At 36.6% G+C, this 12,522-nt stretch overlaps 1 protein-coding gene across 1 annotated transcript in view; it reads left to right on the top strand.

Annotated features, from left to right (window-relative positions):
* Positions 1 to 12,522, top strand: part of SPAG17 (sperm associated antigen 17) — a 90,097-nt gene that overhangs the window by 23,312 nt on the left and 54,263 nt on the right. Inside the window, 5 exon segments of the mRNA XM_058840462.1 lie at positions 39 to 170; positions 3,887 to 4,049; positions 6,222 to 6,416; positions 8,782 to 8,963; positions 11,797 to 11,952. Coding sequence (XP_058696445.1) covers positions 39 to 170; positions 3,887 to 4,049; positions 6,222 to 6,416; positions 8,782 to 8,963; positions 11,797 to 11,952 — 828 coding nt within the window.

The following is a 12,522-nucleotide window of genomic DNA, read 5'->3' on the forward strand; positions in this document are numbered from 1 at the left end:
GTAGTAGTTTTGCTGTGATTTTTTTTTTTCCTTTGCAGGTGGTAGAATTAGCCAAAACCCTTCTGGACATGGGTGAAGAAATTCCTGTGACACTAACTGGAAAGCTGTTGAAATTTCAATTGCTTTGTTTCAAACAGAAGGATCTTCAGAAAAGAGAAGAGGAAAAGAAGGTACTACAGTATGCCCTAGAAGCATTACATTTTTGAAGACACTTCTATTCTGGTGTTGCTTCCATAAATTCAGCTTTCTTCTCATTTTTGGCTTTCTAGAACTGTAATTGAAGAGAAATGTGATTAGAAATATTTTTTTAAGTTGATTAGATTTTGTGGATGAAGTTCTCAATTACTGAAATGCCAGTGAGAACATGAGGGAAAAAAAGAAAAAAAAAAAACTATGGAAGAAGTCTTTACTAGATTGCCAGTAGTGGCTTAGCTGAGTCTTAGGAGGAATAGAAAACAGAGCTAGGAACAGGCTTCTGCTGAATGTATCCCTGCTGAAGTAAAGGTAGGAGAGGTTGTTACTTGGGAGATATCAAGGATAGACACAGAGCAGACTATGACAGAGTTCTTGTTATGAATCTTCTCTCTGGAGGGAATTTGGAGAAGTTATAAGTTATCTCTTCCATCCTCCGGCTCTAGGGCAGGGTAACATTTACATAAACTATTCCAATGTTTGTAGAACCTTTTCTTAAAACTTTCCAGTGCTGTGTCTTTGCTTTTCCATGGCAATCAGTATTGTTTCTGATCCACCTCTGCAACACACGCATTTGAAAAAGGTTTCTGATCCTACCAATCCAGCTCTCATTTAAACCTGTTTCAGTTCTTCCTGTGTCTGGGGACAACATTGCACTCCATTCTACAGAAATCTATTACATATTTAACTAAACAAACCCAAATATGTGTCATGTTTGTTCATTTTTGATTATGCATGTTCCCCTCCTCTGAACTCTCTCAAAACAGTATGTATTTTGAAGTCCGCTTCTTAGAACCGGGTACCGCATTTTCCAGTGTTCACAAAACTTGCTTCCATTTGTCTCCAAGGTCATCATTACTAGCTCCAAGATTGGCTCAGACAGATTGCTTATGTGTTCTAGGAGGAATTTCACCAAGTTTGCACAGAATCACAGATCAGACCTCTAATTTATTTCTAACATCTTTTGGAGTTGTCAGTGGTACGTTTCAACAGCTTACTGAACAGTTGGTTTTACTATAGTCCTTTTCCAACAAACATTCATGAAACTGGAGAAAGTCAGTTAATTATCAGAAAATCATATAATTGCTGGAGTAAGTTTACCATGTTAATTGATCAAAAGCTATAATGCGAAGTGTGATGACATGGAGACCTAAGCAGTCTGTGCATGTAAAAAGATGCAAGCAGAAAATAGTTTAATGGATTTTGTATAGCTGAAAAGTCTGTAAATTTCTTTATCAGCAATTTTATTTGTGGGAGTAGTTGGTGGATGAAGCATAGCACACAATCACAAGGACATTAAATGCTAGGTGATCCCATTAAAATTGTGTCCTGTTTGCACAGAAGTCAATTTATTAGGAAATGATCATTTAAACCACAGAAATATATGAAGAATATGAGAAAAGTCAGGTGTTTTCAATCTGAAAAGAAATCAAGAGGTTGAAGTTATAGAATAGATTGTTAATAGTGAATTGAGAAAAAATGGCTTTTCTTTTAGATAGCAGTAAATTCTTGTAAGTAAACTGTTAAACAAAAATTTGAAGTTTAATGGCACTTCAGTATTAAAATGGAGTCTACAGAGCTCTGATTTAACAAAATTCATCTTGTAACTGCAATTTTATTTCCCTGGCTAATTTGAGGGTAGTCAGTGTTGAAGGTTGAAGAGTCTCTGGCACTTATAGTTACTTCTGTGTTTTAGCCAAACTGTCTGCAAAAGTTGTCACCTCCTTTGAATTGTATCTATATCAATGTGTGACAGGCAAACACAAGAGGACAGAGTCAAGAATTGGAAGGCCCTTGGATATGAAGATGCTCTGCAGCACAGAGAGGACAGAAACTGACTTCTAATGTAGAGTTCTATCTCTAAATTGGCTGCCATGACATTTTAATCCTTTCCAACTGGCTTGTACAATACAAGTTCTGTTGCCAACAATCTGGGTGTTGAAAACAGGATTTTCCTCACAAATCAGTTCTCAGAAAGCAAATATATCTGTCCTTGTTTTTTTTTAAATACATACCAGTTAATAGAATGGATCAGCAGAACTAATACAACATGTAAATAACGAAAAAGAAGGTATTAGGAAATTTCTGTATTTCATTAGGAGCACAAGCTTGTCATGAATTGACAGGTGTATGTATTTAAAATATTACGCAGAAGAGAAGTGTCTCTGAATTAGAAAACTGAGGTAGTAAAATTTTGTAAGGCGAAGCTTAAAATAACAAAATTGGAGCAGTTAATGGATTATTAGAAACTCCACAAAAAGCTGCAACTTGTAGGCAAGAAGAAATATGACACTGAAAGGCAAATTGAAGAGTCCAAGAAAGGAGAGGCCTTTACTTTTTAAAGTATTAAGGTCAAGCAGTGTTCTTTGTTAGAATCTTGGCAAGTCCAGAAATGCCTCTGCTTATTTAAGAATTACTGAAAATGATGCAGATGCAATAGATGAAGTTGATTGTGAACTTTGTGGCATGATGATTGTATCATCTGTTTGGTGTGTTCATCAGCTTAGAATTCAAAGTAGTACTATCAAAATTTCTAATTTGAAATGTCAAAGGTGGAACAAATTTGAAATAAAATAATGAAAGCCTCCAAATCCTTCATTACACAGTGGAAATAGTTTCAAGAATCTGTCAAAGACATTTCTAAATTTTACAGAAAATAAATTCAAGAAGGAAGGGAAAAGCAGGAAAATATTTTATTTTGATTTTGAACTAAATACAACTTCCATAGCTGGAAAATCTTCTTTTCAGCTGGATCTAGGGAAAGCAACTATGTAGAGTTAACTACCCTCTCTCATTTGCATGAAAGGCTTTCCTAATTGCTTTATTCGGCTTTAAAGTGACATCAGCAGGGTTGTCACTGTAGGTTTTATTTTTATTTTATTTTATATAGCTTTATAATTCTGAAATGTAATTTTTGCATAGTTTGAATGTACTATATCTGCTGGATGAAAATAAGGTGGAGACTTTCTTGCTCTACACAACCTACTTTACCTTATATTTTTTTTGTTTTGTTTTTTAATTTTTAGACAGATTCTTGATTTTTTTTATTTATAGTGTGAGGCTTTGGGATACTTAGAAAATCTTTTTTCATCCTGTACTCTTAAATTACTGGAAAGAGCTTTAGGTAGGTGTTTTTGTTTGAAGATAATGAGAATGGTTGAGTAATATCCTGTGTGAAATGAACACATGACTCTTGGTTCTAGTTTACATTAGACAGATATTTACACCAAAGGAAAATAGTGCTGGTACCATTTTACACCATAGTCAAGAGTGTTAACAGAGATGTTAAAGATATTAACAGATATTGAATTTTTGCCATATTTCCTCTCAGTCCAAGGAAGTTTTCTGGCTGGTGCAAGTGCTGTAGTGGAAGTAACTAAGGCACAAGGATTTTTTACACCCCTTTCTACCTATATGCATTTTGTTAGTTTGATGGGTATAATGTCTACCTGCCTTTGCAGTTTCATTTTTAATGTTCAGTCTTAGCATTATGAGTAAGAACATATAAATAACTGAATTATGTGTTTGAGTAGGAAAAAGCAGGGTGTTCAATAAAGCTCCACCACATGAACATTATAGCAGCTGAGAGGGAAAAGTGTTAAAATAAAAATTTGAACACCTAAAGTTTTACAACAGTCTGACTTTTGTTCTGCACAAAGGCTATAATGAGAACTTCATTTATTCATCTTGTCAGGCAGAGCAGCAGCAAAAAGAAAAAGAGAAAGGAAAATCTAAATCTCCCAGTAAGACATCTAGAAAAACAAGTAAAGGAAAAAAGTCATCGGGAGCACCCCCTGTTAAAAAAGACACCATATTGAAACAACGAGGAGAAGTGGAAGTGGAAGACAAATACATTGGTATGTAAAATATGATGATATACTCCTGATAAACCTTTGGAGTACTTTGTTTTGTTCCGTGCTGAAAAGTCAAGATCTATTTCGCAATATCAAAGCTTTGCCACTTTGCATTTGAAGAGAGCACTGTATACTGCTCAGTGTTAGGGTGGATTGTGCAGTCCAAGAAGTAAAATACAGATAAGTTATGTGTGGCATGTCAGCATCAAAATGTTTGGGCATATATGAACTACAAGAAAGTAGCTAAAAAATCCTATGGAAAACTTATCCTGCAGAAAGATTTTGGAATAAATAAATGTGTCAGTATCCAAAGGTGGCTTTCTTCTTATACTATTATTTCAAACAGAGCTGACAGAGTTGTCTACCCTGTCAGTGAAGAAATTTTCCCTAACATCCAATCTAAGCCTCCCCTCTTTAAATATGTTTTAATGTAGCTGTATAAATAAATAAATAAATAAAGAAGAAAAAAAAAAAAGACCATGCCTTAAATTCAAAGACAGTCTATATCTGTTTCTGGTAGCAGTCAATTTATCGTTCATCCCTAATACATTATCACCTTTCTGAAATTAAACATTTCTGCTTTTGAGTAATCTTGAGATTACTTACTGTAATATCTTTCTTCTTTTGCACATGGACTGGTCACTGATAATTAGAACTGACTGATGGTATCCACTTGTCATTATTATTAGCATAATCTTAGGTATAATTTCCAAATGGCAGACAGTCTTCAGCTTGTATGCATTGGAACTTTTAGATCTCTCTAAGTGACTATGCAGACACCTGTCTTTTTTAAAAAATATTATTAATGTCTAGTGTGTGCTTATATCTTTTCTTCCTGCAGTAACAGACATAAATTTATGTACTTCAGTTTCAGTACTAGGAATGAAATAATAAGCTAGTTTTCTTCTGGTTTTGATTTTCGCTTTATGCAATATACGTGCTGGACTGTGGTGGCTGCTTCCTCTAAATTTCTGTTATTTTGTATGTTTAGCTAATATTACAAGCAACAGAGAGCTCCAGGTAGTAGCAGCATTTGCACAACCCTGGACATATATCTGAGCACAGACAGATGTTGATGCCAGGCTACCTTTTTCCTTCTTTGGGTAAATGAGTCCCACGAGCTGAGGAATCACTAAAGCACTTGGATATGCGATGTGTTAGTAAGCATAATAAAGGATCTTAATGCTGGAGTATAAAGCTGTGATTTGCTTTTAGTTTGGGTTCGTCTGCACTAGCACTGTGTGTTTCAGCATTGATGGAGGACCTTTAGCCAGGAGTTTCTACTAACTTAGGATAAATAACTGTACTGGATGAATTAAATCACCTGATACCTGTTTTACTACCTGTATTTCTCCATAAGGCGTGAAAGGAAACTACACAACTCTAGAGCTTCTAGAGAGTTCATTCCTACTTATATCATGCTTAACTTTTTGTTTTGATACTGAAATGTTGCTATGCACATTTCTACATAACTGATAAGCCCAAATAGAACAGGCACTCAATGAAACTTCTCATCTGCACTTTAGTATGAATTTGGATATCCCCTGCCAGCTAAAAGGACAAGTGTGAGCTGGTATTACCAGCTGATGAGGATTTTGCCAATATATATCTATTGAACATTATATCTAGTGAACATTAACCTGCTGGGTAGGGAGGAGTCAGCAGTGAGTCAGCTGATACTTGCAACTAATTCTTTGAAACTATTATATCTTGTGTAATCTTTCATATAAGATACTGTAACTTACTCTGTGTATGCTTCTTGTCCAGCTTTATGCAGGATGAAATAGGATAGTTTAAACTACCATTCAAGTATGTAGATATGCCCTGACACTGAACTCGTTTGAGAAGAGCAATTACAGAAATGCTGCTACAACATTCTGATTGTAATCAGCTTCTGCAGTTTTTCTCCTGGTCCTTCTCCAAACAATTATTACTTCTGACTTGTATTCTTCCTGCTGTGTTCTAGGTGATTTGGTGCAGAAGACCTGAGTCTTATGCTCATAATTTTTGAATTTACATGTAAATTGTATTTAAATGTAATTGTTCGAATGAGATTATAAAAGAACTGTTTCTCTGACGTTCATTTGCATTACCCCATGTAGTCAAGTAAAAAATTTATTTTGTTTAGCTGACGAATGTTCTTACTCCAATCTGTTTTTGTTGTGTTTTGAACAGATGATGAACCAGATGATGGTGCTCATCATTACTTTATCATTCTGGGCTTCCCCAATCTTCAGTTGTTGCCTGTCTTGGCTGACCTTGGGATTAACATTTCAAGTGTAATTCAAATTTCTTCTGAGAATTACAAGCCACTGCAGATGTACTTAGAAGCAACTAAACTTGAAGGACAATCTTTAATTTCACAAGAAGGTAATTGGGTCACTAAAACAAAAATGTGTAGAAAGGAGATAATTTTATATTGAGGGAATGACTGTTCATGTCCCTCCTCTGGCTGTGTTTTTTCCCCTCTCCATGTCTTGTTTGTTCATGCTACCTATGAGCAGCTGTGTTTGCCAGTGCCAAAGTAGTATTGCCTTTGGTTGGCCACCAAACCAAATGGTTTGCCAGTGCAAAAACTGGACAGTAGAAAGAGGGGCTGACTAAGCAAGCAGAGTTTGCAGCCACAGTAGCCACCAAATAAGAACATTTTATCAAATGCATACTTCTGTGAATTGTTAGGAAGTGTACTGGTAAGAAAACTTGGCTAATTTAGTAATTTCAAGTTGAGTGGACAGTTGGCTGCTTTGGGACTATGGCCCCAGCCACAGGAGAATATGCCACAGAATAATGCTCTGTAGTTGTACTCAGCTGTCCCTGGGCTGTAACATCTTTCTTGAACTGGGATCCTAGTAAGCAGCAAGCTTGTGACAAATATGTGTCATCAGTGATGTCTGGCTATCCTCAGCTGTAGTGACATAGCCAGCAGGTCAAGGTTATTCCCTGGTACTCGGCTGTCATGAGAATAGAATTACGGACTCTTCAGTAGAAGAAAGATACCAATAAACTCTATTCAATCCAGCAAACAGCCTCCCTGTAAGGACTGGCTAAAGGACCTTGAAAGAAGAAAAATTGGGTGTGATCATGAATGGTCTTTGGAATTTTTGGGTCCCAGAGACAGGGTGAAAGTCTGGAGAAAGTCTCTTGGTGGAAAAGGATTGGGTTAGGGATTTACTTAAACAAATTGGACACACATAAATCCATGGGACCTGATGGGATTCACTCAGGCATACTGAGGGCCTGGCTGTGATGTCACTGCAAGGCCACGGTCAATTACTTTTGAAAAAATTGGCAATTGGAAAACATGCCTGAAGACTGGAGGAAAGCATCACTCCAATCTTCAGAAATGGGAGGAATGACTCAGGAATCTAAATGCCACTCAGACTCTTCTCAGTCTCTGGGAATATGATAGAACAGCTAATTCTGGAAACATTTCCAGGCACATGAAGGACAAGGAGTTGGTCATTTGGCATGGATTTGCCAATGGAAGTAATTCTTAACCAACCTGATAATCTTCTGTGACAAAATGACTGTCTTGGTAGAGGAGGAGGGAGCAGTGACTATTTTCTGCCCTGACTCAGTGAGACCTTTGGCACTGTCTTCTCATAAAGAAGCTGGATAAGCAAACACTGAGCTGGATTGAAAAATGGCTGAATGTCCTGGCTAGTGGGTATCAGAGGAGATTGGTGGTATGAGTCCAGCTGAACGTCTTCATTAGTGATCAGGGTAGTTCCCTCAGCAAGTACTCTTATGATACAAAACTGGGAGGAATGGCTGAAACACCATAGAATTGTGCTGTTTTTCAGAGGGACCTCAACAGGTCCTGCCAGAAATGGTCTGGCAGGACCTCATAAAATTCATCAAGGGCAATGTCCTGCACCAGTTCATGGTGGGGGCTGACTGGCTGGAAAGCAGCTCTGCACAGAAGGACTTAGGGGTGGTGGCACTAAGCTAAATGTGAGCCAGCACTGTGCCTTTCTAGCAAACAAGGCTAACGGTACCCAAGGCTGCATCAGGTCAAGGGATTTGAACTTTCTTTCGTACTCAGCACTGGTGAGGCCACACTTGGAGTTCTGTGTCCAGTTCTGGACTCCTCAGTACAGGAGAGATATGGAGCAGAGACTGGAGAGAGTCCATCAAGTGACCAATTTGTATGTTCAAAGGAATGGAACATCTCTCATATGAGGAGAGGCTGAAAGCTGGAAATATTTTCCCTGGAGAAGAAAGAGCCTGGAGGGGACTCATCAATATGTATAAATGCCTGAAAGAAGTGTGCAAAGAAAAGGAAGCCAGGCTCTTTTCAGTGGTGTTCAGTGACAGGCCAAGAGGCAATGGCAAAACTGAAACACGGGGTATTACCTGATGACAAAGAAACACTTGTTTACAGTGGGGGTGGCTGAACGCTGTCACAGATTGCCCAGAGAGGTCAGGGGTCTTCATTCTTGGAGGTACTCAAAAGCCACCTGGGCATGGTCTTGGGAAGTCTGAGCTTGGTGACACTGCTTGAGCAGAGGAGTTTTACCAAATGACCCCCACAGGTTGCTGTCAGGTACTTAGAGCAGATAGAAGATGATGGCAAGATATAAGTGAGGGTATTTTTAATCCCAAATTTTGGTGTCAAATATATGCTGAGGATGGAAATATTTTAACAATACTTAGAGAAGACTGATGCATGACTTGTGCTTTATGCTAAAGGGAGACATTGTACCATGATTTATCAAATACTTATATATTTTAGATGTAGAAGCAGAGAAAAGAAAGGAAGACGAAGCTAACAAGGACCTGGAAATATTTTGGAAATTCCTGGACCCCGTTCTGAACAGTGGAAAGCATGGATCAAGTCTCTTTGATATTGCCAGGTTTCATTACCTAGTTAAGGAAAGTGACTTTCCCCCTGATTGGTCAGACAGTGAAATGCTGGTCAGTACATTCTGTTTTTACAGTGCATCGCATGCTTTAGGGTTTATAACTTTTAAGAACACTTTAGGAATTTTATCTCAAGTCTTCTCTGAAACAAAACCACAAGTAGTTAATATATTTGTAATCTTAAACAAAAATTATTTCCTATGTACCCAACAACTTTATTCAGCATTTGTTTATAAGGAGTCCTTTGAACAAAAATGCCTGGTTTGGAATGTCTTAATATTGTAGGCCACAGAAGAAGAATTGTAAAATAGTTTGAGGCTTTAAATTTATTCAGTATCTTTATCGACCCAGTTTGCATCTCTTTGAGAGTTATATGCATGTATGAAATAACACAGAAGTTATATTTTTGTCTTCATAACATTAGGCCTACTTACTACACCTCAGAATAGTGACATAAGAAAAAATTAGCTGAATGCAAGAATACTTTTTGATACATGACGTTATTTTATCATACTGAATACTGCTTCTTTTTGTCTAAAACGTGGCTCTAATGTATTACTCACTATAGCCTGCTGAGTCAGGATTATTACCAGACACTGAAGGAGAAAGTGTATCATTAGAAATTTTTTCCATCCTAGATTCTCACTTATAGTAAGGTAATGAAATAAGGCAACACGCTATAATTTAACCTACTGTATTTTTATATTTATATTTTTATATTATTAGGATTAAAGGACATTCTAGGGTTAAACTACATTCTTCTAATCCTTATTTATAGTACAGTAGATTATGTTTGTATACAAACAACTCTAAGTGGTTTCCAAAGCATTCACTGAAAATGCCTTAGTTGTGGAATGGTGTAGGCTTGCTACTTATAATATGACTTATCATTATACTCTTTATGTAATCTTACAGTCCCAAGCCTCTTTTGGGAAAACAGTTTTTATCTTCCCTGTAATCACATCTTACAGGGGACTGTTTCTATGTTTGAATATCCTGCAAGCACCTACATTGTAGCTGAAGTAGAGGAAAAATCATCTGTCACTGAAACAGATTTCAACAGATTGCAGTTAAAATTTTATGAGCCCTCCAGAAGTAAGAAAGTTCGTAAGTTTTTAAAGAAACAGGTGGGGATAAGTTCTGAAATCCTAGTAATATGATAGAGTAAGTCTGTTCTTGTGAACTCGCTGGAGGATCTCTGAGTCTAAGCTTACTGCATCTCTGAAGTGCAAGATACACAGGAGGAAAATTCTTCAGACAAAATGTTAGACATTAATATAAAAATGATGGAGTATTACATACTGCAAGCAGTCTCTGCTCTATGATTTGAGATCTTTAGAAAGGAAAATACTTTCAAAAATGCTTTCTTTGTCAGAGAGTCACTAATGGTTAGACTTGAAAAACTTTGGATAAGCATCTATGTCCTGAGGAGAGGCCAGGCAAATTGTATTACAAAATTGTAATTATACTAAACTTTGCTTGGATCCCATTGAGTATCAATGGGTTTTGTTACTTATGACTTCGTAAAAAATGTCATTTTCTTTAAAACATTGTGCATTGAAAACACTTCAATATTTTATATAAAACTTTTATGGGCTCTAGTGATACCTTAAGAAATATATGGATGAAAAGGTGTTATACTAACCCGTTCTTCAGAAAAACATTGAATTGGGAAAACAAAGGTGCAAGAATATTAATGAACATTCTGTTTTCACAAATAACATTTCTTTCCCAAGTGTCTCTTCTAGTCTTTAAATGTTATGAAAATGGAGACAAGTATTCCATAACTTACCGTATTTGGGATTGCCTGTTTCCCAGTGTAATAAAGAGGCACTGAGTTGAGGAAAAGAGATGCTTAATACATCTTAACAGTTTGTCATTTTTCTTAGTGCCTAATGTCAGTTGTATTTCTTCTCTGTGTTTTATTTTAGGAAACTTAAAATTGAGACATTCGATGTTGTTAGCCACCTCTTGGAGGCAAACTTCTTAGTACAAGAGACTTGCCCTACTTTCACAAGAGTGAAAGAATCACTCAGAAAAGGTTTTTTTACAGAAATTGTCTAAAAGTTATAATAATTCCATCCTTTCCACAAAGTCCAGGATGTACAGGGGAAGAGTACATCCATTAAAGCTGCTGAAACTTCGGTGTTGCATGTGGTCTCCAACAGGGTTTTGGTATTTGTACAGTAACATTTAATATTTAAAATAGAAGTAGTATTCTTTTTATTCCTCCCAAGCTTTGGTGAAAACCACAGTACATGACCTCAAGAACCACGACTCTTTCCTTGTCAGACTTTTGCAGATACGGTGCTCTCCCTTTGGACATTTGGGCAGTATGCTGACATTCCTTCACTCACTGTGGATTTCAGAATGCCATTCTTGAGGCTTTCTTTGTTTTCAAGGGGCAACAGAAAGAAAGAAAAGAATATGAGATTATATTACCTGGTTGGGGTTTTATTTTTTATCCTTCTAGAGCAGAGAAATGATTGACTCTGCAAATATGCTGCAGGTTGATCACTAATAAAAACATACACACATTGCAAAACACTTTCATTTTCCTCTCCCATTCCTTCCCATCCAAAACCCCAGAAGTTCCATCTGCAAGATAGCAGACCTTGAACTGTAAAGACAAGTTAGACTTTATAACAACTAAAGCATTTAGTCAATATACAGTCTATACTGTGCTGTGGCAGTGTTAAGGCAATAAAATGAAGGAGGTTTTAGAATAACCCCATAAAACATATTGACTTGGTGGAGGAAAAAGTCTTTTGGAAAATTGATAAGTAAATGTAGATCTGGTGGTTAAAGAGCTAATGACTCCTGTCACTAAGTTACGTGATGCTTTTATACGCACACTTCATCCTTTGTATGTGATTTTCTCTCATAGCTTGCATTTGGTTCTGTGCTGTTTGAACACATTGCTTGTTTGATGTATGACTGCCTGGACTGGAGAAGACAGCATTGCAACTACTTGGAAAACACCAAGTTTATTAATGTGCTTGCATTTCCAGAGTGCAAGTCAACACAACCATCTTCACTTGAGGCAAGGACCCTTCTCTTCTTGCTGACAATAACTAATAATACGGTAGAATTGCCTGTCTTTAATTTTGACTCATAAATTCATCTTGGACCATCACTCTGTGAATAATTTTCAGTGAATGAAATTTGTGGTTTTGTCTTAAGCATTTAAAACCCAAAAAAAAAGGGAAAAAAATATCTGAACATTGGGGAAACAGAAAAAAGAAATTAGAAGGATCCTACAGGCATAAAGTATCACAGGTGTAGAAATTTCTTAAATAGCATCTGATGATACATTCTTGTGTCTGAAAAATCAATATGCCTGCACAGAGCTACTATGCAATGCTGCAGATCTGTGAACTGTCCAAAAAAAATAATTATTGGTTCTATGCAAGATCTACTTCCTTATTTTATTCATAATAGACAAAAGCTTAAGTGGGCAGAAGAAAGTAGCTTATTAGAACACACACTACATTCTTAATATCTTATTCCATTTAAAAGTTTAGCATGTAGTCTAGGGTGAGTAACCAAAGCTAAATGAAATTAGGTTTTCTCACCTATTTGTGCAATACTAATTTGTTCTATGGTTTCTGAT

Source organism: Poecile atricapillus, chromosome 1 (genome assembly GCF_030490865.1).
Source record: "Poecile atricapillus isolate bPoeAtr1 chromosome 1, bPoeAtr1.hap1, whole genome shotgun sequence".
NCBI lineage: Eukaryota > Metazoa > Chordata > Aves > Passeriformes > Paridae > Poecile > Poecile atricapillus.